Genomic DNA, 26,608 nt, shown 5'->3' with positions numbered 1-26,608 from the left:
CTTTCCCACTTCCCCTACATGATAAGTTGTTTTCCAAATCTTACTGCTTTCAAGATACTGTTTAGGTTTCAACAGTGTAACTACAATGTGTCTACTCATAGATCCCTTTGTATTCATCCTCATCATGGTTCATGATTTGGAAGTTTTGAGCCTTTATTTCTTCCAGCATTTTTTCTGGCTTTTTTACTCATTTAGCTAAATGAGGGCTGATATATATTCAAAGTAGATGTTACGGTCATACAAAACTGAGCAGAGACTGAATTTTTGCCTGAACTTGATATGAATCTCTTCATTGCTCTCTAAAAAAGACAGTGACCTTAACGTGTATTCTGGGTTAATTTCCTTTCCAGTCTGTATATGTAAAGTTTTAGGATAAAGAACACACTTTTAACTGTGTTCTGAAGTGAAGATTTCGACTTTTAAAATAGGGACTGGATATATTAAATAAAAGACAACACAGGATATTTAAAGAAAATTACCCCAGTGACAGATCTAAATTCTATTGAGTTAGTAACTAAAAAATGTAACTGATATTAAACTAATGTGTACCCAGCTTCATGGATTAGCACAATCTTTCTTTCCTAGCAGGTTTTAGAAGCACACTGCCTAAATTTGGGTCCCAGCTATGTCACTAGGTGGGTGACTTTTGGCTAATTACTTACCTCTCTTTGCCTTGGTTTCCTCATCTGTAAAATGGGGATGAGAGGGTACCTTCCTCATAAAGTAACTGTAAAGATTAAATGAGCTAACATACAGGATGCACTTAGAACACTATATGGCACTCAAGTTTCAGTGAACGCTTGTTATTATCTACACCAGAGGTCAACAAACATTTTCTTTAAGGGCCAGAGAGTAAATATTTCAGGCTTTGTGGGCCAGACGCTCTCTGTCACCATTACTTTGTTTTCATAGTGCTTTAAAGCAGCCAAAGACAATCTGTAAATGAATGGGCATGACTGTTTCATTGTTGCTTTCACAAAAAACAGACATCAGACTGGATTTAACTTGTGGGTTTGTCAATCCGAGATGATCTACATGGCTGCAGAAGATTGGTTTTTTTTCTCTCATACAATAGTCTAGGCATAAGTGACATCAGTCCAGCATCGTGACTCCACATAATCAGGGACTCAGGATCCTTCTATTTATTGTTCTACCATCCCTAAGTTCTTGTTACGTAGTCCAAGATGGCTTATCACCACATCCACATTTCAATGGAAGGAAGGAAAGGGGAAATAGAGGTTATGCCACTTTGTATTAACGGTGGTTCTCGGGACATTTGGCAATGTCTGGAGACATCTTTGGCTGTCACACTGATGGGGGAGGAGCTACTGACATGCAATGGGTAGAAGCCAGGGATGTTGCTAACTATATCCTACAATGCACAGAACAGCCCCTGCAACAAAGCACTGTCCAGCCCAAATGTCAGTTGGGCTGGGGGTTGACAAAACCTGTTAAGGGAACAACTTTAAAGTAGTATATACATTTTTGTTCTCATCATAGTGGCTAGAAAAAGATTCACACAGTTGTATCTGATCCTCACGGGAGGCTATGAAATGTCGCCTTTCTTCTGGATGGTCATATGCCCAGTAAAAATGTCATGTTTTTATAATTCAAAAAGAAGAGGAGACACGCTAGGGGCCAATTAGCAGTTCCTGGCACTTTTTTTTTTCTAGAAGATTGCCTGAACATGAAAATCAGAACTGAGTAGTAACTGAATTACGTTTATTGCTAGTATCAAGGTATGTATCCATAGGGTTACCACTATCCAGAGTATGGGAATCCTGTTTTTCAGGGCACCTTTTCCTTTTGACAGTGCAGGAAATATATTCCCAAATGTTTACTCTTTGGTCATGCCCTTTTTCAGTCATCTGTTAACACATTATTTTAACTAGGTACAAAACAAATGGATATAATTTGAGATGAAAAATCCTACTGTCTGAAGAATATGCTTTTCCAAGATTTCTAGTTTATATATTATTCCTTAGAGTCAACTGTTCTGCTTCATTACCATAAGAGGAGTTCATTTTTCTTTGTTAAGATGTAAGCTGGTTGGAAAATTTAGACAACTAGAAAGCATTACTTTTTCCTAGAGTAAGATACTTTTATAAATGGGCTGATTTCACTGATTTAATTTCTTTAAAATGGTGCTATTCTCAGAATAACCTAATTAAAAGTGTGTATGTGTGTGTGTGTGATGGGGGTGGGGAGATACCTTGCTTTTTTTCCCCCTCCATACTCTGATTATTCCTTAAAACGTCAGTTTTAGCACTTGATAGCTGTCTGATCTTTTTTTTTTAAGATTTTATTTATTTATCTGAGAGAGAGACCACAGAGAGCAAGAGAGCAAGAGAGCACAAGCAGGGGAAGCAGGCAGAGGGAGAAGCAGGGGGAGGGTGGGGGGATGGGTTAGCCTGGTGATGGGTATTAAAGAGGGCACATATTGAATGGAGCACTGGGAGTTATACGCAAACAATGAATCATGGAACACTACATCAAAAACTAATGATGTAATGTATGGTGATTAACATAATAAAATTAAATTAAAAAAAAAAGAAGCAGGGGGAGTAGGCAGAGGGAAAAGCAGGCTCCTGCTGAGCAAGGAGCCCGATATGGGTGGGACTCAATCCCAGGACCCTGGGATCACAACCTGAGCTGAAGGCAGATACTTAACCAACTGAGCCACCCAGGCGTCCCAGTTGCCTGATCTTTAATCAGTTACTTTTCTGGGTCTTTGCTTATCTATTTGCTGAAGGATTAGGGTTAAGTAGGTGATTTTAAAAAAAAAAAAAAAACTAAGGTATTGGGCACCTGGGTGGCTCAGATGGTTAAGCGTCTGCCTTCGGCTCAGGTCATGATCCCGGGGTCCTGGGATCGAGTTCTGCATCAGGCTCCCTGCCTAGCAGGGAGCCTACTTCTCCCTCTGCCTCTGCCTCTCTCTCTCTCTCTCTCTGACTCTCATGAATAAATAAATAAATAAAAACATTAAAAAAAACTGAGGTATTAACTGACAAGTTGTAAGCTACTTAAAATGTTACAATGTGATGGTCTGATATATGTATACACTGGGAAAGGATTCTCGCCATCGAGTTAATTAACACATCTGTCACCTCACATATTACTTTTTGGTGAAAACATTTAAGTTCTACTCTCTTAGCAGAACTTACTCATCTTATAACTGAGTTTGTACCCTTTTACCAATGTCTCCCTATTTCCCTGACCCCCCAGTCCCCAGACACCACTTCTCTACTGTTTCTATGAATTCGACTTTTTTTTTAGATTCTACTTATAAGCGATACCAGGCGGTATTTGTCTTTCTCTGTCTGGCTTAATTCACTTAGCATAATGTCTTTACAGTTTCATCCATGTTGTCACAAACTGCAAGATTTCCTTCTTTTTTTTTAACAGCTGAATAATAATAATCTACATCTTTCTCTATTTACCCATTGATGGATACTTAGGTCGTTTTCATAGCTTGGCTCTGAGACAGTGATTTTACACTTCCTTTGGGTATATACCCAGAAGTGGAACTGCTGGATCCTATGGTAATTCTATTTTTAATTTTTTTAGGAACTTCCATAGTTTCCCACAGTGGCTGCACTAGGTTTACGTTGCCACCATCAGTGCACTAAAGTTCCCTTTTCTCCACATCCTTATCCAAAATCTGTTATCTCTGTCTTTTTGAAAACAGATATCCTAACAGAATTGAGATGGTATCTTATTGTGGTTCGGACTACATTTACCCAAGGATTAGTGATGTACTTCTTCTTGTATATCGTTTTTTGAGAAAATGTCTATTTGGAGCCTTTGCCCATTTTTAGTTAGGTTATTTATGGTTTTTTGTCTCTAAGTTGTAGGAGTTCCTTGTATATTTTTGGATATTAATCCCTTATTGGATAATGTGGTTTGCAAATATTTTCTCCCATTCCATAGGTCGTCTTTTTATTTTGTTGATGGTCTGCTTTGCCATGAAGAAGCTTTTTAGTTTGGTGTAGTCCCAGTTGTCTAATTTTTCTTTTGTTGCCTTTGCTATTAGTGTCACATCCAAAACATCTGTATTTCATGTATTTCTATTCTGATCTTTTTACTTACTTCCTTCTGCTAACTTTGGGCTTAGTTTGTTCTTATTTTTCTTTTCTATTTCCTTAAAGGTAGGTGATTTTTAAGATTACAATTTTGTTATATCTTCCACCTTTTTTCTGCCTTGATTTTAACTGAGCATTTTATATGATTCCGTTTTCCTCTCCTCTCAGCGTGTCAATTCTTTTTTCCTTTTTTAGTGGCTGCCCTAGAGTTTGCTGTAAACATTTACACTAATCCAAGTCCACTTTCAAAGAGCACTATACGACTTCTCTGAGTTTTCTTTTAATCTAACATATCCTGGACTGGTGACTAGCATCAAGAGGCAAAGATGACAAACAAACAAAAACAAAAACAAAATGAAAAAAAAAACACCCTCCAAGCCTGTTCTCTGTGGCCAAAGGAGCAAGAAAGGGGCAACCTCACAGCATAGATCTAGCAAAGGACCCCACAGCTGGAGTTACAGGCTGGCCCACTATGCCAAAACCAGAGGTTTAAATGAAGAACCAAATGGGAAATTCCATTCTCCACCCCACATCCACTGCAGCAGGTAGGCCCATACTGCCCACACGAGCAGCACCAACAGCCCGGCCATTATCTCCCAGCCTGCTACCCAGCTGCAGAAAGCAACCCAGGCCCAGCACTTCCTGGCCCTCCACACAGTGGCAAAGGACAACCCAGGCCCAGTGTCTCCCAACTCTCTACCCAGCAGCAAAAGGTGGCTCAGGCAAATGCCTTCATCCCCACAGGCAATACCATCAGAGAATGAATGGGAGCCCCACTGGCACCAAGAGGCCTGGACCACAGAGTAGACCCACAAAAGTACTCACAGACCCACAGGTACGGCATCTATCTCCCACCTTCCACCTAGCAGCACCAGGCCTGGTGATGTGCACTTTTGCTCTCAATGACTGTATCAGTAGGGATTGAATCAGATCTTGGAATTATCTGACAAAAACTTTATTTTTTTTAAGATTTTATTTATTTATTTGTCAGAGAGAGAGAGAGAGCACAGGCACAGGAAGCCACAGGCAGAGGGAGAAGCAGGCTCCCCGCTGAGCAAGGAGCCCAGTGCGGGACTCGAGACCAGTGTGGGACTCGATCCCAGCACCCAGGGATCATGACCTGAGCCAAAGGAAGCTACTTAACCGACTGAGCCACCCAGTCATCCCTGAAAAGAATTTTAAAGTAGCCACTATAAAAAGGCTTCAACAGGTCTGTTCTTTCTCTTGCCACTCCACACTTTGTTGTAGGTTGAGTTTTTCTCACTCTTTCTGGGCTATAAAGTTCTTTCCAGGCTATCTCGTTACAAGCTGAGTCTTGAGCATCACCTCCCACTGGACCCCAAAGATCTAGGAGGAGCTTTGGTCTGTGACTAGGCTTCCAATGGATTCGCCAACGCAGCTTTACCCAACCTGGGCCCCGGGATCATCTCAGATGTTCAGTGAAGAGAATTCCCAGGCAGGCTCAGGTGCCTCTCAAACTATCTCCGAAGTATTAACAAAGAACCTTGGTAAATTGACTCTCGACTCTAGTATCAAACTCCCTTCCCCTCTACCAGAATATCCATCCCAACAGCAGGACAGAGAGAAGAAACCACAGGGGCTGATTGAGCACATCCTTAGTAGCTGCGGGAGGAGAAACTGGAGTAAGGACTTTGTTAACTGCTCAGAAAGAAAGGATGGCAAGGATGATTCAAATGATTCAATACCAGTGCTACCTCAACCCAGGGTCCCAGCTTCAAAAAGATCTACAGCAGAAGGAAACTGAGGAGGGTGAATCAAGAGTGGAAAGATTTAGATGTCGCTGTCATTATTGCCTGTATCATAAAGATCTTTCTGAGGAAACCAGTATGGAGAATAATTATGATGTGGAGCCAACGTAAACATAAACTTTATTCTTGTACTGTTTCTTCTTGCTAGTGGTTTTAGGATCATTTTGCAGCAGCTTGGGAAAGCTGCTCTATGTTAGGGCAAACTGTATAATATTTTGGTAATCTATGATATCAGAAGGTCTTTCTTTAGATTTGTATCTTTTCTACCTTCATACCAGTAATGTGTGAAGAATCCTGTAGTTTGCATTTGAATGACTTCAGTATACTTCCACCTTTTGATTTGACCTAAGGAAGCACTAACAGGTTTTGAGTGTTACCTATGTGTTTGAGAGGCCTGAAGTCATTAAGATAAGACCTAACATCAAAAATTGGAAGCCAAGTAACTTGTGCAGAAGGAATACACAGAAAACTTTGGGTGGTTTGGTTAGAGCATGATTAGGGCAGGTGTGTATGCTAGATTTTCTGGTTTTAAAAAACTGTAATAAAATTTTTTTGTGCTCTTTCAGTTTTCAGTAGCAAATGTATGTCTAGAGGATCTTATTAAAATTGACTTACTTGGAAAAAAAAGGTTTCAACATGCAGTTTGGGATTATCAAAGCAAATTAAAAACAGAAAATCTCAGCAAAGAAAAGCTATAAAAAAGAACCAAATTATCTAAAAAATTACAATAACTGAAATAAAAAACTCAGTGGGTTCTAGAGCAGAATGCAGAGGACAGAATCAGAACTTGAAAACAAATCAAGAGAATTTACTCAATCCGAACAGTGAAAAAAAACAGGATGACAAAAATTGAGCTGAGCTTCAAGGACTTACTGTACAATAACAAAACAGCTAACATTTGTATTATCAGAGCCCCATAAAAAGAGGAGGAAAAGATGGATTGAAAAACTACCCAAAGATAATAATGGCTGAAAACTCCCTAGACTTGGTGAAAGGCAAAATCCTATGGACTCGCTAAGTTTGGGAACCCCACACAGAATAAACCTGAAGAAATCCACACCAAGAAATCATAATTAAACTTCAGAAAACCAAAGACAAAAAAATCTTGAAAGAAGTCAGGGAAAAATAACATACTAGAACATCAATTCAAACAACAGACTTCTCATCTGAAGCCCTGGAGGCTGGAATTAAGTACTATAGTATCTTTCAATTGCTAAGAGAAAAGCACTGTCAACAGCAAATTCTTATATACAGTGAGACTATCCTAAAGAATGACTGAGAAGATTGCCTGATAGGAAGGAAAACCAAATCCAGGGATTAAACAGATTTGGGTAGCACAAAATCCAACACCATTTGGATTCTTGTTATCTCTACCCAGGGACTGAATAGATAGAGAAAGCCATGAGTACTTGGACCATGAATGATACATAGCTTTTTACATTAAAAAAAAAAAAAAGTCTTAATAAAAAGTTATTCTACAAAGAGCTTTTAATAATTTGAGAAAATACTCAAGGTAAAATATAAAAAAACAATAAAAGCAACAGACAAAATTATACATAGTTTTAAATATCTTTTAAGCATATACAAGAAACTGGAAAGAAATATTACAAAATGTCATTAGTGATTGCAATGATTGCCTCCTGACAGGAAATGATGAATTTTTCCTGTTTTTTTATTTTCCAATTCGACTAAAATATTTGTTACTTTTTAAATACTTGCTAGCTGGGTAATTAAAACCCTAACCACAATGTGCTGAAACTAGTGATCCAAAAAGACATGATAACACTCAGAGATTATGATCAATTCTGCAGAAGAATGGGCAATGGTCTCAACAAAATGACAGCACAACTACTACTGCATTTTCAAAAAAAGCAGAGTATTGTCTTTTCCCTACCTGTGAATCTGTCCGTTTTTATGCAGGTATTCCAACCCTTCCAGCACTTCTTTGAGTATTGTAGCAATGGTAGGTTCATCTAGGACTCCACTTTTGTGCTCCCCCTTTGCCACAATGTGCTTAATAATATCTAGAACAGAACCTGAAAACACAAGACAAAATTTGCCATAAATTTTTGACTCATCCAATATAATTCAGAGCCATTTTGAAATCAAACCACATGTAAGCCTTTTCATAAACTTAATGGCATAGGAAAGGAAAAAACAGCAAATACAAGGAAATACAGAACTTTAAAGTTAATAATTTATTCTTCATTGCTATCTAAAACAGAAAGCAGCCTAATATCCAAATAGCAGTGTTACACCAGCATTTCCTTTAGACTTTTACAATAAGAATTTGGAAAAGGTAAGAAGATTTTTAACCAGATCTGAAGAATACCTAGGTAAATCATACCCATCAATAACACTTTAGTGTAAGATACCACAAACTAATTTAGGTTTCCAACACTGGATCAGATTATGCAACATTGTACGAATAAATATATAAAAATACAATTGCAATGCAGGTCAAATTACAGAAGAAATGCTTGACAAGTAAAGATCACATGTATATGCAAATCAACTTAAGGGTTAAAATTATTCTTCAAGTTAATAATAATAAAGTAAGTAAGGCAAGAAAAAAATGAAAAGGATAAAAATGGCAGTTCTCTTTCAATAATAGCCCAGATGTATTATCCCTCCTATTCTTCCCCAGATCAGAAATAACGCTCTGACTAAAAACTGGGGGGAGAGAGGGAAAAGACACCTACGCAGTAATTAAAGTCATAGAATGCTGACTACCATAACTAATTATTATAATCAAAGAAAGTTTGCTAGAGATTCGTAAGATTTCTGGCAGTACAATGGCCCATAAAGACCACAGAACCAAAATAAAATAATCTCTGATATCAGAAATTGTGCCAAGAAGTAGAATATAACGTAAATGACACAGAAAAGATTGGATTTCCATTTCTTGGCACAAGACCTCGATCGAGAATAAAATTAAAACACACACTTATGCTGAAAACTTGCCCTAGCGGGTGCTTTTACTTCACACACTTACAACAAAAACAAGAAAAAAATGTACTTCCGAATAGATGGAAAGAAGGATCTAGATGGAATCCTTCAAAACACAAACATTTACGTCAGCTCCCATCTGAAATCCACTAATTTGATAAACTTGATTTTAAAAAAGGCATAAATCTAGGATGAGAAAGAAAACAAAGAAGATAAAGAAGAGATACAACAATCATTTTTTGGAGGAAGGAAAACAGAACAAGTTAACTAACTAAGCAGAGTAGAGCGATCTGAAACTTCGATGCCTGTGGAGGAGTGTGCCAGTTAGGAAAAAGCGTATCCCTCTAGAGCACATTCAGCAAGGTCTACCTAAGGGGAAGTTAGAGGGGATTGAAGAAAAGGGCTGAAATCAGGAAAACTGGTTGAAAGTTCATTTATCGAGGAAGAAGATGCCCAAATTCCTTTCCCCTCTCTCTGGAAGCCAGGCCACTGCCACTTCCCATGTCCTGCAGGAGACAGGCAGTGTACTCTCTGGAGACAATGAACCAGGAAGGCTCCAGATTCTAGGTGGCGTTTTCAAATACATTAATACACACTTTCCCCTCTTTATTGCTGGGATTCATAAAACTGTGACTCACATAGGGAGAGGCCTAAAAGAAACATTTTATTCTGCTTAGTTTAATCAATCACATATTAGTCCCCAAAGCAAAGTGACTATACCAACAGGTCATATGTTTCATTCTCCTGAGAAATTCAGGCTTCACAGAACTGCTTAGTAAGAAGACATTTGTATAAATAAATGCCAACTGAATTACGTGTTTGTAATGTAAGGAGTATCTAAAATAAGGAATGCAAAGGGAGAAATTCCTACTAGGAATTAAAAATTAACACAATTTATCTATTCAACAATTTGGCCATATATGCAAGACCTACATCTGGGTACCACAAAATATGTCAAGATACACATGGTATAACTGCTGACTTTCTGGGAACTTCCAGTCTGGGGGATCAAAAAAAATGAAGCAATAGAGACTTAGGGCATATAGAAAGCTATTAGATCTGTATTTTTAAAGAGTTTGAACCAGGAACTCCTTTTTAAAATCGTAAAAGATTTTTAATGATTTCACATCATCAATGATCAACAGGGAAATGAGAGCAGGGCACATCTCCAGTCTATGTCCAGGACAGACATTCTGAATAAGCTATATAAGTCCCTTCTTCTCCTTCTTTTTTTTTTTAAGATTTTATTTATTTGAGAGAGAGAGACAGAGAGGGAGTGCGTGCGCATGAGAGAGCACAAGCAGTAGAGAGGGGAGAAACGGGATGCCCATTGAGGAGGGAGCCTGATGCAGAGCTCAATCCCAGGACTCTGGGATCATGACCTGAGCCAAAGGCAGACGCTTAACCGACTGAGCCACCCAGGAGCCCCAAGAAGTCCCCTCTTCTTATATACAGTTTCTTTTCCATTTCAGTCTTCCCTTATAGGTGGAGGGATGATTATGTCACAAAGACCTTGATCTTTAACTGACAAATCTTGGTCCTAGAAGGTACCCATTTTTTCCCATTTGATTTCTTCAGCATCTTGTAGCATCTAACATGATGGTGCTTACAATCCTCTTTCCTCAAATATCAAAATTACATAGAACTCTTCCTATCAACTAAGAAATGTGAAGGTAAAGTATGTTAAGTAAAAGAAGACTAGATTACCCCTGGATGATTCAATTAACACCTAAGGAAAAGCAGGAATAATGAGAGAAGGCTGTAACAGCACACACAATCTTAAGTCCCTAGATCTGGGCACAATCTGAAAGAAATATTCTGGGGGGATAATCCGTCCTCGAACTTTAACACATGAAAGGATTAGCTGGCAAACTGGTTAAAAATGCAGATTTCCAGATCTTGCAGACTGTCATTCAAGAGATCTAAGGTGGTCCGAAGAAGATGTTTTTTTAACAAACTTGGCTACCTGATGAACACTGTCCACTGAAATCTAAGCATTTCTCAGAGTAAAAGCAGGAGAACAGAAAACAAGAGGGAATGGGTACAAATTCAGTAACAAAGCAAAAAGTTAAAATGTAGACACCTATTCCAAAAAATCCATCTCATGTCTGCTTTCCTAGCCCATGGCATAGAACATTTAAAAAGCAATGCAAAACTTTAACTGCCCAAGAAAATCATTTCTAAATATTAAAATAATATTGAAAAAGTGGTAGAACAGCTGCTGGTTTAGACACTTGTTAGTCTCATAATTACAGCTCAAATTACTCAGTCAACATGTTCATTTCTTCAGTTTACGTTTATGAAAAAACACTCTTTGAATCCAAAATTAGCTCATTTTGGTTACTAGAATTTCTGCCAAGAAGCTTTAACCAGTATTTAGCCACTGGGTTTTGTTTGTGTCTTCCTGAGCCATGGAAGGTTTCAAAGGCCACAAAATTTGCTTGGGCTGAGTATTCCATTTCAAACAGACGTGCCCCTTCACTGTTGCTTGAACAACCAAAATTGGTCACTATTATGAATACCAGGTATTTTACCTGGGTCCTGCTTAAAGAAGTTCCCATACTTTTTATGTCTTGGAAGATGACAAAGTTGAGAGCATTCCTAAACAACAAAATAATTCACTAAGAGAGTGAATTTAAGTGAGGTTTCTTCAATGCCACAATTCATGCCTCTAAGTCCTACAGGTAATCCTCTCTTCTCCTTTCAGAAACTTTCTTAATTACTTTGATTTCTAAAACTCTTAAACTGCAGTTTGGTGCTAATAAATTGCAGAAATAACTACTTAGATCAGAACTGCTTCTAATTTCGGAGATTAACTTCCTATGCTAATAAATTCCAATATTAGTATCAGAGTTTAATTCACAGAGGAATATCACAACAAAGAAGCAATAAGAAATGACTACAATAGTGACACAATGAATCTAAACTTACTTTAACCATGATGTCCACCTGCTTGATAGGTCTAAGAGTGAGAGTTGCAATTCAGTTTACGATTTAATTAGTTTATTAAATTATACATCAGTGCAATGTTGCTGAATGAAAAATATGCTTTTGTTTTAAATATTTTGGCTAAAAAAGTTGATGTGAAAGGAGGTCACCTAAACATACTTCTGTTAACTGTGGTTATTTGTATTATTTAATTACTCAAAGGAAGCCCCTCCTTATCAATGGTCTTCTCCTCTTACTCTTTCAGCTCCAAGTGTAGGTCCCGATCAGTTCACACCATATTCCTCCATCCTGCCTCCAGAACCTTCTCTGCAGTGTTTCCTCTATCTGGATCACTTCCCCCATCTTTCCCTTGATACCACCCCACCTCCCACTTCACCTGGCTAATTATGACCTATTCTCCAGGTCTCAGCTGAACATCACCTCCTGAGGGAAGACTTTGTTAACCCCACCGTATCCATTCTCCCTCAGTAAGGTTACATTCTCCTGGTACCTGTTCCCATGGCACCTGGTACTTCTTCCTGGTCCTCTACATACTTATAATTATTTAACTGTAACTCTTCCTTATTAGCTATGAAGCTCATAAGAGCAAGGAACTAACAGTATGATTCACCAAAGTACTGGTGATCAATAAGTATTTGATAAACGGAATTTTAACTGAGCTCTAGATCTTGGCAGTTTCTCCATATTTTAAAAATATTTTACAGTTGTGCTTAGTTCTAACTTTTGTTTTCTAAAAAGTGTTTAATGTATCTCTTCAATTTAAATGTTTACTCACTTTATAACTAAAAAAGCAAGGCTTCATTTACCTAAAAAAGGATGTCAATTCTTATTATCTTAAAAGGTTTAGATGTAAGATTATGTTGACTCATGGAAATATAACTAAAAAGAGAGTTAATGGCTGGAACATGTTTGAAAATTATCCTCCAGGAATGTGCTGAGTCCCAGGGCTGGAAAAATTGGGCACTGTCCCAGGAAACCTAAGACCAGGAGGGACAGAGAGGTACATTTAAGACATCCCACCCAGCTACATGTCCCGCTCCTTCTAAGATCAGGATACATACTGCCTGAGAGAGAAACAGGGATTCTTTAAAAAATATATTCATTCTGCTTAGGAGTAGCAGAAAGGATGGGGTGGCATACAGGTATGGATGAAGAAATAAAGCAAGACAATGTATTCCTATTCATCAGAGGACTTGTTAGCAAAACATTAAAAACTTTGTATTATACATTTTTGTAAATTACAAATAAAGAAAATTATGCTATAGGTGATCAATAATGAAAGATACAGTATTACCTAATATTCCCATATCTGTCCATACTGAAAGAACCATGCTTGACCACCATCTTGAAAGGTGGTTGGTGTTAGCAAGGATTCCAACCATCATATGAACAGGGCCTTTAACAAAGCCATCCAGTTTCTCCAGTGTGTCACTAATGGGATTGAAACAAAAAGGTGATTCTGGCTACACTGAAAAGCATCAAATAACAAGGGATTATTATTAATGGCTAAATTTCTTGTGCATCTACATGTCAGCAAAATGACAGATGCCTGACATACGTCATCTCATTTACTACACCCCAATACCCTAAAATATAGAGGGGTATCGCCATTTGACAGAAAGGTAACAGGTTCAGAGAGTTTAAATGACATAAACCTGTTAAGTAGGAACGGTGGAATTAATTCTAGAGCCTATTCTCTTTCCTTTACGGCCTCTTTGGGGAAGTAAGGTGTTCACTAAAGTACAATATTATCAATTCTAAAATGGAAAATTATGCTCCCACACAAAATACATATGCAAACAAAAACCAAGAAGCACAGTGATGGGAAGGTGGGTGGTCCTCCCAATCTTGTTACATGATCCAAATCCATGCCTTGGCAAAATGTCTAATTTACTGCATGATGGGCTGGGCCTTCAGGTAACCGTAACAAAACGTTCAATCTATTCATGACAATGGCCTGCTGTCGGCAATCAGCAATACTTACATTTTATTCTAAGGGCTTGAGCAGAAATAATTGTATACATACTGCAGGATAAAGTACCATAATTAATTATGTTAATATTGGGGATCAAAATTTTCTGTGTAAGAGAAAAGAGATTCAAGTATAATTTTTAAAAAGTTTTAAAAGTCTGTAATGTTAAACTTGAACTAGAAATACTAATTCCAAATTGTAATTTTTAATACACTGTCTTTCCAAGTTCTTACAACTTGAAGTGATGACAACATAGTAGCAATGAACATCCCCATCATCCCAGTTATGCTCTCTAAATGCCTTTCTCCTAACAAAGATCAGAACCCCTTAGAGTACTGGCTGATTCTGGGTCTGGGAAAAGCAATATAAATGTGACCCTAGGAAATCTTGAACCAAAAAACTAGGAAGTAACCAAAGACTAAAGGATTCTTGTCAAAAGGACACAAGAGTAAGCTTAAAGGGAGACCCACTGACAAACTTTTGGACAATCTGAGCATCAAAAAATAGAGTAAAACTGAGAAAGTCACTAAATATATAAAATTCTTTGTGTCTATGTAATGACATTAAAAAAAATGAAAGCCTTACCAAAAAGGAAAAAGAAAAAAAAACCAAACCCTCTCACTTGTTACTGTTGGAGGTGAATATTAAACCAACTTTTTACTCTGAAAATTGGTACTTAAAAAAAAAGAATCAATTATTTATCTTCCATTTTTAGTAGGAACTACAATACAGATTAATCAAAGAGTCCTATTTAATGAGGTAAAGCTCCTTTACACAGAAGAATGCTAGTTTATAAGTGTAAAAGAAAGGATGCAGTAAGTCACCACTCTGCCACCCTTGACAGAATCATTGATTCAAACAAGGATTGTGAGTACATGCTAAAATCATTAAATGAAAGACTTAGGTCGGGGGGGTGCCTGGGTGGTTCGGTCGGTTAAGCATCTGCCTTCGGCTCAGGTCATGATCCCACAGTCCTAGGGTCAAGCCCTGTGGCGGACTCCCTGCTCAGCAGGAAGCCTGCTTCTCCCTCTGCCCGCCCCCCTCCCCCCCGCTTATGTTCTCTCTCAAATAAATAAAATCTTAAAAAAAAAAAAAAAAGAAAGACTTAGGTGGGGAACTGGATACTCACAGTGCCCAAGTATCACCTCACAGATTACTTGCTAGCTGCAAAGGGAAAAAAAGTTAACCTTTCCATGGTGAGGCCTGGCTGTCAAAACCTTAAGCAATCAAAAGTAACATCACCATTAAAGACATAACAAGAGAGCAAATACTTCCTGGTGTTTGAACACACAGCATTACCCACAGAATATTGTCCAAAAACTTTTAACTTAAATCTAATCAGGCCTTTAGATCCAATTTTCAATTTGCAAGAAACAAGGGAATACAAATCAAGTTAAATATCACCAGGAAGAAATAAGCAGATAAATCCAAAATGTGGGTCCATTCTACAAGACAGTCATTCTCAGACCCTTCAGACCAGAACCTTCAACAAGTTTCTGTCAGGGAACAGAGGAAGCTGGAGGGAATCATCACAGATTAAGAGAGATTTAAGAGACATGGCAAGCAAATGCAACGTGTGAAATCTGTCTCAGCTCATACACTAGCATCTTTAGCAGATACTATATTTTCAGTATCTCCTCAAATGCAAATGTCCACGAACACCAAACCAGGATAAAAAAGAATATTTTTAGTAACTTTCCAACCAATGGAAGTTAGCATTTCATTGTACTCTACTCACCTCCACTTAGCAGCTTCATGACTAGCCACAGCTCATCTTTTACCACAAAAGACGTGTAGTAAGACACAATATTAGGATGATGGCACTGACTCATGGCTTGAATTTCTTTCTACAAAGAGAAAACATGATAATTTATTAGATGAAAGCCTCAAACAACACTACAAGTTAGTGAATTCAGATTTGAAAATCCCAAGACTATATTACAACCTTTGCGAGATCTCCATGGCTCTGAGCTTTTGGAGGATAGTTAAACCAAAAAACTCCTCAGTTTCCCTCAGTCCATTCTGACTGCTCATTCCACCCGTAATCTTTGAAACTAGAAACATGCACCATTTATCACAGCCTTACATAGCACCAGAGGCCTCCACCAGGACACATGTTTTTCTTCAAGGTGCCCTTGGAAAAAACTCTTGGGAAATCTGGTTTTACACCCACAGAGAATAATTACTCATAAACAGAGGGTGGTGTTTGTTTTTGACACTTAACCAACAGAGCCACCCAGGCGCCCCACTTTATTTTTTTAATTTACTTTTATTATTGAAGTACAGTCGACATACAATGTTGTATTAGTTTTAGGAATACAACAGAGTGATTTGACAATTCTATGTATTACTCACTGCTCACAAGTGTAGTCACCATCTATCACCATACAACATTATTATGATATTGACTATATTCCCCATGCTGTCCATGTTCGTGACTTACTTTGTAACTGTAAGTTTATATCTTTTAACCCCCTTTATCTGTCCCTACCATCTCCCCAGCCCATGGCAGTGAGACTGTTCTCTGTATTTAATAGTCTGTTTTTCCTTTGTTCACTTGTTTTCTTAGATTCCACATGTAAGAGAAACTGTATGGTATTTGTCTTTCTCTGTCTTACTTCACTTAGCATAATACCCTCTAGGCCCATCCATGTTGTCACAAATGGCAAGATTCCATTCTTTTTATGGCTGAGTAGTATTCCACTGTGTGTGTGTGTGTGTGTGTGTGTGTAAAATCACATCTTTTTAAATCTGTTCACCTACAGATGGACACTTGGGTTGCCTCCATATCTTGGCTATGGCAATAAACATAGGGGTGCAAATATCTTTTCAAATTAGTGTTTTCATTTTCTTTGGGTAAATATCCAGTAGTGGAATTACTGGATCATATGGTAGTTCTATTTTTAATTTTTTGAGGTGCCTCCATACGTTTTCTACAGTGGCTGCACCAATTTACATTCCCACCAATAGTGCACGAAAGTTCCCTTTTCTCCACATCCTCGCCAACACTTGTTATTTTTTTGATTTTAGCCATTCTGACAGGTGTGAGTTGATACCTCATTGTGGTTTTGATTTGCATTTCCCTGATGATGAGTGATGTTGAGCACCTTTTCATGTATCTGTTGGCCATCTGGATGTCTTCTTTGGAAAAATGTCTATTCAGGTAGAGGGTGCTTTTTGGTTTGTGGGTTTTGTTTTACTTCGAAAATACTGTTTCTTCCCATTTTGGTGAAATAATTAACAATTCTCACTCTAATGAGAAATGTCCTGAAATGGCAAGGTCAGAAACTAAGTCCAAAGAAGAAACCTGAGCTCCATCTAGGCTTACTCGACCTCAGGTTATGAATTTATTAGCTTGGGTGTGATAAAGGGATTTATAGAGCCCTGAGTGATCGGGGCCCTGCTTACCTCTCTAGTCTCAATCCTACTCCGTCACTGCCCTACCCCTACAAACCCCCTACGACCCAGCTGCAATAAACCTCAGGTGAGCATGCTTCTTCTAACCATGGATATTAAAGCTGTTGTTCCCTCTACCTCAAATATACTTCCCTCATTATTTTACCCTGACTAAAAATTTTATGCTAATTCTTCCTTCTGATCTAGCCAAAATATCAATTTCACCAGCTCCCCAAGTTGAGTTAGGTGTCTCTTGGTTTCCAAACTCCCTGTGTATCTCTTTACATCACAGCACATATGTAGTGGACATTTATCTGTCCCTCCCCGGTGGACTGAGAACTCCATAAAGCAAGTACTTGAAAGTGGATCCCTAAATGCAAGCACACACACACACACACACACACACACACACACACACACACACACAGACTGGACTATTACTCAGTCATAAAAAAGAATGACATACTGCCATTTGCAACATGGATGGACCTAGAGGGTATAACATTAAGTGAGATTAAGTCAGAGGAAGACAAATACCGTATGATTTCACTCATATGTGGCATTTAAGATACAAAACAAAGAAAATAAAGAGACAAAAAACCAGACTCTTAAATACAGAGAATAAAATGGTGGTTGCCAGAGGGTAATTGGGGGGGTGGGAGATAAAGGGAATAAGAGAACACATACCGTGAGGAGCACTGAGTGATGCACAGAACTGCTGAATCATTATACTGTACACCTGACACTAATACAACACTGTATGTTAATTGTACTGGAATTAAAAAAAATCCATGAAAAAAGGTGCATTCCTTAAACACGGCAGAACTCATCATATTATACCGTAATTGCTTATTTTTCGGTATCCTTCACAAAACTTGAAGCTCAATGAAAGCTAAGACTCTGTATTCCTGGCACTTATCACTGTGCCTGGCACCCAGTACACCTGCAATAAATATTTACTGAATGAATTAAATCCTATAGTACTTTATACAACTCTTTACTTATTCAAGTATTTTACTTGCCCTATGACCTTGGTATTTGTACAGTAAAAATCAATTGTGTAAAAGTTGCCCATAATCTGATTCAAAAGCAGTGCTCCACGAACAGTAGTTTTTCTTTTCTCATCTTCTCTACTTGAATGTGAATTCCTTTATAGCAACGATCTTGTCATACACATCTTTGCAACCCCCAAGGTCACCAGCACAGTCTTCTATACTAAAAACTAGTAAAACTACACACCTCCCTGTTAACATAGTTATACAAGATTACAAGAGATAAGAGAAATACATATGAGAAGGAATACATGACAACATATATTGCCAATGAGTAGTAAAAACAGTAAATACTACAAGAATTCACTGGAAAGAACAGTGAAGGTAGGCAAGTAGTCCTCTCAGGGGAGGTGGGAATCAGGTTTAGTTCTGCAGAATATGGGGAAATTACAGCAGTGTAAGGTGAAAGGCACACATAATTACAAAAAAAAAAGATGAAATATGCAAGACATATTTTAGGATGCAATGAGTACACCTGTCTAGGGTAAGTGGTTCATGGTTTCAACAGATATCTACCAGGTGCCTACTATGTGCCAGGCACAGTGCTGGGTGCTTGACTATAATGGTGAGCCCTCAAGAAACCTATAGTCTGGTGAAGATATCAGACAAATATTAACAACAGACAATGATAAACAGTTGGATAGGAGAAGTACCAGATACTACATGAATTTACTGGAGAGGCAAATTATCAGAAAATAGGAATGATCCTCAGGGAAGGCTTCCTGTAAGAAGTTTTACTACACTGACACAGGAAAGGTAACTAGATTTTATGGGTTTGACTGTTTAATCACATGGGACCGTATCATAAAGGACCGTGTAACTGTGTTCCAGAATTTAGGCTTCATCCTAACAGCAAAGGGAAGGCATCAAAGGTTTAACTATATTGTTTCATAAAAATCACTATGGCTGCAATATAGAAAATAAATGCGAGAAGGCAAGACTAGAAGCAAAGACACTGTTGAACTGTTGCTATGACCTGGGTGAGGGATGACGGTGGCCTGAAAACTGATAAATAATCACTCAGTTTGGATAATCACACTGCGGTCATGTTACTGTTAGGAGAAGATGGGTGAACAGCATTTGGGAACTTTCTGTACTTCTTTTGCAACTCTTCTAGAAGTTTAAAACTACCTCAAAATAGTTTTTAAAAAATACATGGCGGGGTGCCTGGGTGGCTCAGTCAGTTAAGCACCTGCCTTCGGCTCAGGTCGTGATCCCAGGGTCCTGGGATGGAGCCCTGCATCAGGCTCCCTGCTCAGCGGGAAGCCTGCTTCTCCCTCTCCCACTGCCTGCCGCTCCTGCTTGTGCTCTTTCTCTCTGTCAAATAAATAAATAAAAATCTTAAAAAATAATAAAAATAAATTAAAAATACATGGCTATATGAATGGAAAGAAAGGAAGGAGTCAAGAGGTATACTGAAGAGGTATAAACCATAGGACTTAGTGACCAACTGGAATAGGGGAGGGGAGATAGAGGGTGACAATTCACACACATAGAATTGGGGTCGAACGGTCCAATGTCTTAAAAGTGAAGCTAAGGGTTTTCAGTTCTACCCTGAGAGGGGGAACCACCAAGGGTCCTCTAACAGGAGACTATCAAATTCAAACTGAAAGGGCCTTAAATATTTCTTTCCTTCTCTTCTATTCCTTTAAAGGTGGGGGGATAGAGGGGGGGTTCCTTTATCTTAACTCCCCTTGGAGTTATCCTTTTCCCTCTCCTTTCAAAAGCAAAAATAAATATAAGTGCTTTGCAAGAGTGCTATATTCACTCTGACTCAAATTTCCCAGTAGCTCCCTCCCACATCGGAGTGAATTCCATCCGTCCTACTGAAAGTGCTTTCTTGAAAGTCCTGTTACCTGCTGCTGCCAGAGCTTTTGTGTGGACTTCTCTGTTCTCCACCTGAAGCTTTCTCAAGCATTGCTTAACAGTGACTTTTCATTCTTTCCTGGAACTCGTTCATCTTGATTTCTAACATTTACTCCTGGTTTTCTAACTACCCCAACACAAGCAGTTTTCCTCCACTTCACACCATTCAGTTGGTCCCCAAGTAATGTTAATTTACTCATTCATACTGACTGAACACAATAAAGTCCCTGCCCTCATGGAATGTTCATTCTAAAATTAACAATTCGGGCAACCCTCTTGGGTCCCCTCCCTCCTCGGGAGCTTTGTGCTATCACTTTGCTATCTATCGCTCAATAAACCTTGCTTTGCTGCCCACCAAAAAATAAATAAATAAATAAAACTAACAATTCTTCCATCTACAAAATGTCTAGGGAATGTGTATTCCTTTCCCTTATCACTGTCACTGCCTGAGTTTAAAGTCCTAATACTTCTTTGTGTGGCCCTGTGTACCTCAAACCATGGGTTGCAACCCACATGGGCCATGACACAAACTAAGCAGATAAAGTTAGAAACAAAAAAGAAATAGAAAATCAGAGTGCATTCCACAGAATATAATTAAGAATTGTTTTATGAAAATGTTGTTTCAGTTATATTAGTATTTACAAATATATACATAAAAACGAATTCTTCCCTAATTCTAAACCCCTGCCTGGTAGGGTTTCTATCTCTGTCTGTTCAAAGCATCCCCAGCCCTGGTGGGCCAGAACACAAAAATCTCCACAGAGGCCTCCATCTTTGTAACGAGGAGCATGCCTCCTCCCCTTACTTCACAGTATTTGACACCTCTCCTAGGCATCTGTCATGCTCGGCCTTAAACAGGAGACAAGAGCCTTAACTCTTCATTCAACTGGACTGTGAGCCTCCCAGTAGAAGGAAAGACATTTTAAGCCTCTTCATGTTCCCCTCCGCTGTCTGGCCAATGAATCTAGTCCTAGCATCTACCAGAGAAGAGAAAAAGCTCAAAACACTGCCTAATGTGCCTGTGAGTAACATCTCCAGAAAAAATAAATGTAGTAAGATTTGACAGCTGATTTTCCCATCACACTTAGCAAAGGTTGTCAGACAAGAAAACATTTTGACAAGAGAAAGGAGCAATATACTGCCTCCTCACTAATAACTGTCACACAGGATACACACCTAGAACCTGGTTCTATAGCACCCTTTCTACATTAGAGACCATTTCGAAAACAAATTTAAAATCATGACACCACAAGTGTGGTATGCTGATCTAATAGATTTTCTAAGATAAACTAAAGGGCTTCTTATCTCTTAGAAATGGAGCCCTTCTCACTCAGATCTCAGGTCCCTGACACTACAAACACCACAAACAAATCCAGCCCTCTTTATATTCCCAATGTTTCTTCAGACTTTAGTGGGATCTCACTTGTTTGCCCTCCAAAAAGGCCAATTATTTTAAATTTGCTTTACTAAAAGGGCGCCTTGGTGGCTCAGTCGGTTAAGCGTCTGCCTTCAGCTCAGGTCATGATCCCAGGGTCCTGGGATCAAGTCCTGCATGGGGCTCTGTGCTCAGCACCGAGTTGGCTTGTCCCTCTACCTCAGCCCTTCCCCACCACTCCTGCTCTCTCTCCCTCTCTCACATAAATAAATTTTTTAAACAAATTTGTTTTACTAAAAGTCACTTCCCCCCCTTACTTATCTGCCAAATATATAAATACTATATTTTAATGTAAAGCTTATTGGACTATGTGGGCAAAATTATGGAGGTCTAATTTATTTTTTTTCTTTTACTAAGCTATACCAAATTTGCATTCCTCTACAAGTAAGGCCCTAGTGTAATAACACAAATATTATTTTCAAGATGTCAAATATCTGAAAACAGATGCTCTTTCTACTTTTGAACCAAGATTATACTTAGTTACTATTACATGAAATAGAACAGACTTCACTCAGAAAGACCTGATTTTTAAACCAGACTGTCACTTATTATATGATTTACTTCCTTCATCTAAAATGGAGCTACCACCTGTCTCATGGAGGCGTTTATGAGGGTAAAGTATGCTTAAGTGCCTATCGATGTTTGCTGTTACCATCATGTGAGCACAGTCAAGTTATTTAAACTTTGAACCTCCATTTCTTTAGTCATGAGGTAATAAATAAGACTTTCATTCACCTTTATGCTATCCTTATCGGTTATGTAAAATAACTGGCAAATGATACAAATTCATACTGGGCTTCTCAAATTCGTCTTAATATGTAGGTTAAAAATTCTGTTTTTCCTCAAAACAATTAGTTTACAATTTACAGCCTTCTTTTATAATCACTGCAGTTCAAATATCCAAATGATGCTCTAAGGGGTTGTGGGCATCTATAAATCCAAGATCACTACCTAGGATTTCCATCAGCATCTCCTTTCAAGTGTATATTCTCTCACCAAAGAGGCCCAAGACCACTCTAGCAACTTTCTTCTTTAGCTTCTGCTCACACATTACCAACTCCTGAAGAGATGCATTTGTTTAATTTGCTAAAAGTTCAATGCGTAATTCTATTATCTCATTTCCTTTTATTCCAGTATTCCCTAATACTCAGTACAGGCTCCACCAGAAATTAAATCCAACCTGAGAACAAAGACTTCTGGAGCGTCAGATCATCCCAGTGCTAACTCCTGCCTCTCTATCACTAGGTGTACATGACCTTAAAGAAATACTTAATAAAAGAAATACTTAATAAAGTAACATTAGTTCCTATTTGTATGGCAGTTTATACTTTTCAAGTACTGGATCATTTCATCCTCAAGAAAAACCTCATTAAGGGGGCGCCTGGGTGGCTCACTCAGTTAAGCATCCAACTCTTGATTTTGGCTTAGGTCATGATCTCAGGCTTGTGAGATCAAGCCCAGCTTCAGGCTCTACACTCAGCATGGAGTCTGCTTGAGATTCTCTCTCTTCCTCTGCCCCTCCTCCCACTCTCTAAATAAATAAATAAGTAAAATCTTTTTTAAAAAATTTTAAAAAAGGAAAGAAAAACCTCATGAGGTACACAAAGCAGATGTTATTATTTCCATTTTAAGCCAAAGAAACTGAGGATTTACAAAGCTAAATGATTTGAGAATCTATCTCATGTCCTTTACTGAGCACTTACTGCACACTTCAAACAACTCTGGGTGTCATGGCTCATAAAAGAAGTACAAAACAATCCCTGTGTGTCTAGCTTTTAATTCCACAGAACATTTCTTGCAGCTATTAATCCCTGAGACTCTCTTTCTTTTTTCCCTAGCTTTTGGAAAAGGCAATGCCACCTTCTACCTCTCATCGTGCATCAGTGGTCAGAATGCAGATTGGTACCATGTTCCTGGGAGGCCAAAGCCTTTTAAAGCATATTCCATTTGACCAGGTATCACAATTGCATGATACTAGTTTCAGGAAAGAGAGAAGAAGCATTGTTTAAAACAATAAAAAAGAGGAAAAAGGTAATTGTCCAACATGAGAAATAGGTTAAATAAAATGTGGTCTACCGGGCGCCTGGGTGGCTCAATTGGTTAAGCAACTGCCTTTGGCTCAGGTCATGATCCTGGAGTCCCGGGATCGAGTCCCACATCAGGCTCCCTGCTCAGCAGTGAGTCTGCTTCTCCCTCGGACCCTCCCCCTTCTCACGCTCTCTGTCTATCTCATTCTCTCTCAAATAAATAAATAAAATAAAAATCTTTAAAAAATAAAATGTGGTGTACCTATGCAACGGAATACTACACACATACTGAAAGGCATATTAATTCATATTTATAGACAGAAAGTATTTGATAAATTTTTCAATGAAAAGCACAAATGATTACATTATCATAAAAATACAAAGACATTTAAATGTGCACAGTCTGAAAAACTATATAGCAAGTGTTAATCTCAGAATGGGAGGATTACAACTAATTTTTTTCTATTTACCTGGATTTTTATAAATTTTACAATAAGCATTACTTGATGAGCAAATCACAACACCTTTTTTTTTTTTTAGAAAAGTAATCAAAAATTCCAAGTTATTTCCCACTCTAACATGAACACACATAGGAGTATAATTCCCACATAAAAAATACGAGATGTGCATACCAGGAGTTCATCCATGCTAGTTTGACATTTCTCAAGGTTTATCCGTTTGATTGCCACTTTCTCCTTCTTAGGGGCACAATATGCTGCTTGGACCACAGCCGTTGCTCCACTACCTAAAGATAAATACATAAATGAGTAAATAGATGAATAGATAAGAACATGACATTTCTAATTCCCACACAATTTTTTTTGTGGGAATGCTGAAACTAGCAGGCAAAAAAAAATTTTTTTTCCTGCTTAGGTCTTTTTTTATTGTTATGTTAATCACCATACATTACATCATTAGTTTTTGATGTAGTGATCCATGATTCATTGTTTGCGTACAACACCCAGTGCTCCACGCAGAACGTGCCCTCTTTAATACCCATCACCAGGCTAACCCATCCTCCCACCCCCCTCCCCTCTAGAACCCTCAGTTTGTTTTTCAGAGTCCATCGTCTCTTATGGTTCGTCTCCTCTTCCAAATTCCCCCCTTTCATTCTTCCCCTCCTGCTTTTTTTTTTTTAACATATACTGTATTATTTGTTTCAGAGGTACAGATCTGTGATTCAACAGTCTTGCACAATTAACAGCACTCACCACAGCACATACCCTCCCCAATGTCTATCACCCAGCCGCCCCATCCCTCCCACCCCCCACCACTCCAGCAACCCTCAGTTTGTTTCCTGAGATTAAGAACTCCTCATATCAGTGAGGTCATATGATACATGTCTTTCTCTGATTGACTTATTTCGCTCAGCATAACACCCTCCAGTTCCATCCACGTCATTGCAAATGGCAAGATCTCATTCCTTTTGATGGCTGCATAATATTCCATTATACACACACACACACACACACACACACACACACACACACACACACACACATACACACCACATCTTCTTTATCCATTCATGTGTCGATGGACATCTTGGCTCTTTCCACAGTTTGGCTATTGTGGACATTGCTGCTATAAACATCGGGGTACACGTACCTCTTCAGATCCCTACATTTCTATCTTTGGGGTAAATACCCAGTAGCGTAATTGCTGGATCGTATGGTAGCTCTATTTTCAACTTTTTGAGGAACCTCCATACTGTTTTCAAGAGTGGCTGCACCAGCTTGCATTCCCACCAACAGTGTAGGAGGGTTCCCCTTTCTCCACATCCCCGCCAACATCTGTCATTTCCTGACTTGTTAATTTTAGCCATTCTGACTGGTGTGAAGTAATATCTCACTGAGGTTTTGATTTGGATTTCCCTGATGCCGAGCAATTTTGAGCACTTTTTTATGTAATTCCCACACAATTTAAACACAAAAATAATTCGGGGTGCCTGGGTGACACAGTCGGTTAAGCATCGGACTCTTGATTTAAGCTCAGGTCCTGATCTCATTGTGAGACTGAGCCCCGCACTGGGCTCCATTTAAGATGTTCTCTCTCCCTCTCCCCCTCCCCCCCCAGCTCGTGCACTTGCTCTCTCTCTAAAAAGAAAAATAAATAATAAAATAAAATAAACAAGAGAATAATTCTTACCTTGTTCCTACACTCAGCAACAAATAACATCCTAAAAAGTAGGGTGTCAATAAAAGCCAAAGCCTTGACCATTTCACAGAATTGCTAATAACACCAGAAGGGAGGAAAAATCAAAACGGCTACAGTTCCAATTCTAGAGTATGATGGCACAGGCTCGCATTTCCCTGTTCCTCTCCTCTAAATAGAACTGAATACCCTAGAAATAATTTGACAGACAATCATACAATGACCCTGACAGGTGGAAAGAAGGTAGATGAGCTAGGGGCCTTGGGATGTGAGGAAAAGCACCGCTGTGAGTTCACTGGGTTTTCCTCTTATGTCCCACATATCCATGAACAGCCTACAACCCAGAACCACCAACACAGATAGACAAACAAATGAGAAAATCTTGCTTTCTGGCCAAAGGACTATAAAAGGGGAAGCTTAGCAGAGATCTAGAAGGGAGACAGACCCTCCCCAGGACTCCCCAGTCCCTATCTAGGATAGCAGGGGACCCCAATTCACTACAACACTGGCATCAGCAGGGTCTCCACCCCATCCCCAGATGCAGTAGGCCAGATTTGCCACACGTGGGGCAATGTCCAGCCAATCTGCCCTTAGCAGTAGCAGAGATGGGGACCCACACCTACCAGTGAGCCCAGGCAACACCTGTAGAGATCAAGCAGGAGCTCCTGTGTTGCCAGAATAATAAAGAGAATAGCACTGCAAGAGCTCTGAAAACTAAATTATCATAGGAAATACACAGCTCCCAAAAGCAGGCCAGAACCTACACACTAAACCTAAATAGAGTTATTGCCTACTAAAATAGAAGATTTAAGCAGGATAAAGACTCTCCTCACATTAATATCTTAGATGTCCAGGATAAAATTTTTTTTAAAAATCACACACCAAGAGTGAGGAAAAACACACATGAATAAGAAAGAGAATCATACTGATGCCAACACCAAAATGAACCACAATCTG

General features: G+C 38.8%; 1 protein-coding gene across 4 annotated transcripts in view; it reads right to left on the bottom strand.

Annotated features, from left to right (window-relative positions):
• Positions 1-26,608, bottom strand: part of OXSR1 (oxidative stress responsive kinase 1) — a 93,382-nt gene that overhangs the window by 49,996 nt on the left and 16,778 nt on the right. For all 4 annotated transcript variants that reach the window (XM_027585834.2, XM_027585837.2, XM_027585835.2 and 1 more), the window contains 3 exons: positions 24,130-24,242; positions 15,460-15,568; positions 7,746-7,887 (listed from right to left, as the gene is read on the bottom strand). In XM_027585834.2, the coding sequence (XP_027441635.1) occupies positions 7,746-7,887; positions 15,460-15,568; positions 24,130-24,242 (364 nt within the window). The remainder of the gene's footprint in view (positions 1-7,745; positions 7,888-15,459; positions 15,569-24,129; positions 24,243-26,608) is intronic.

Source organism: Zalophus californianus, chromosome 1, assembly GCF_009762305.2.
Source record: "Zalophus californianus isolate mZalCal1 chromosome 1, mZalCal1.pri.v2, whole genome shotgun sequence".
NCBI classification, from domain to species: domain Eukaryota; kingdom Metazoa; phylum Chordata; class Mammalia; order Carnivora; family Otariidae; genus Zalophus; species Zalophus californianus.
Note: the sequence above shows the minus strand (reverse complement) of the source record. Positions and strands in the feature narration are given on the sequence as shown.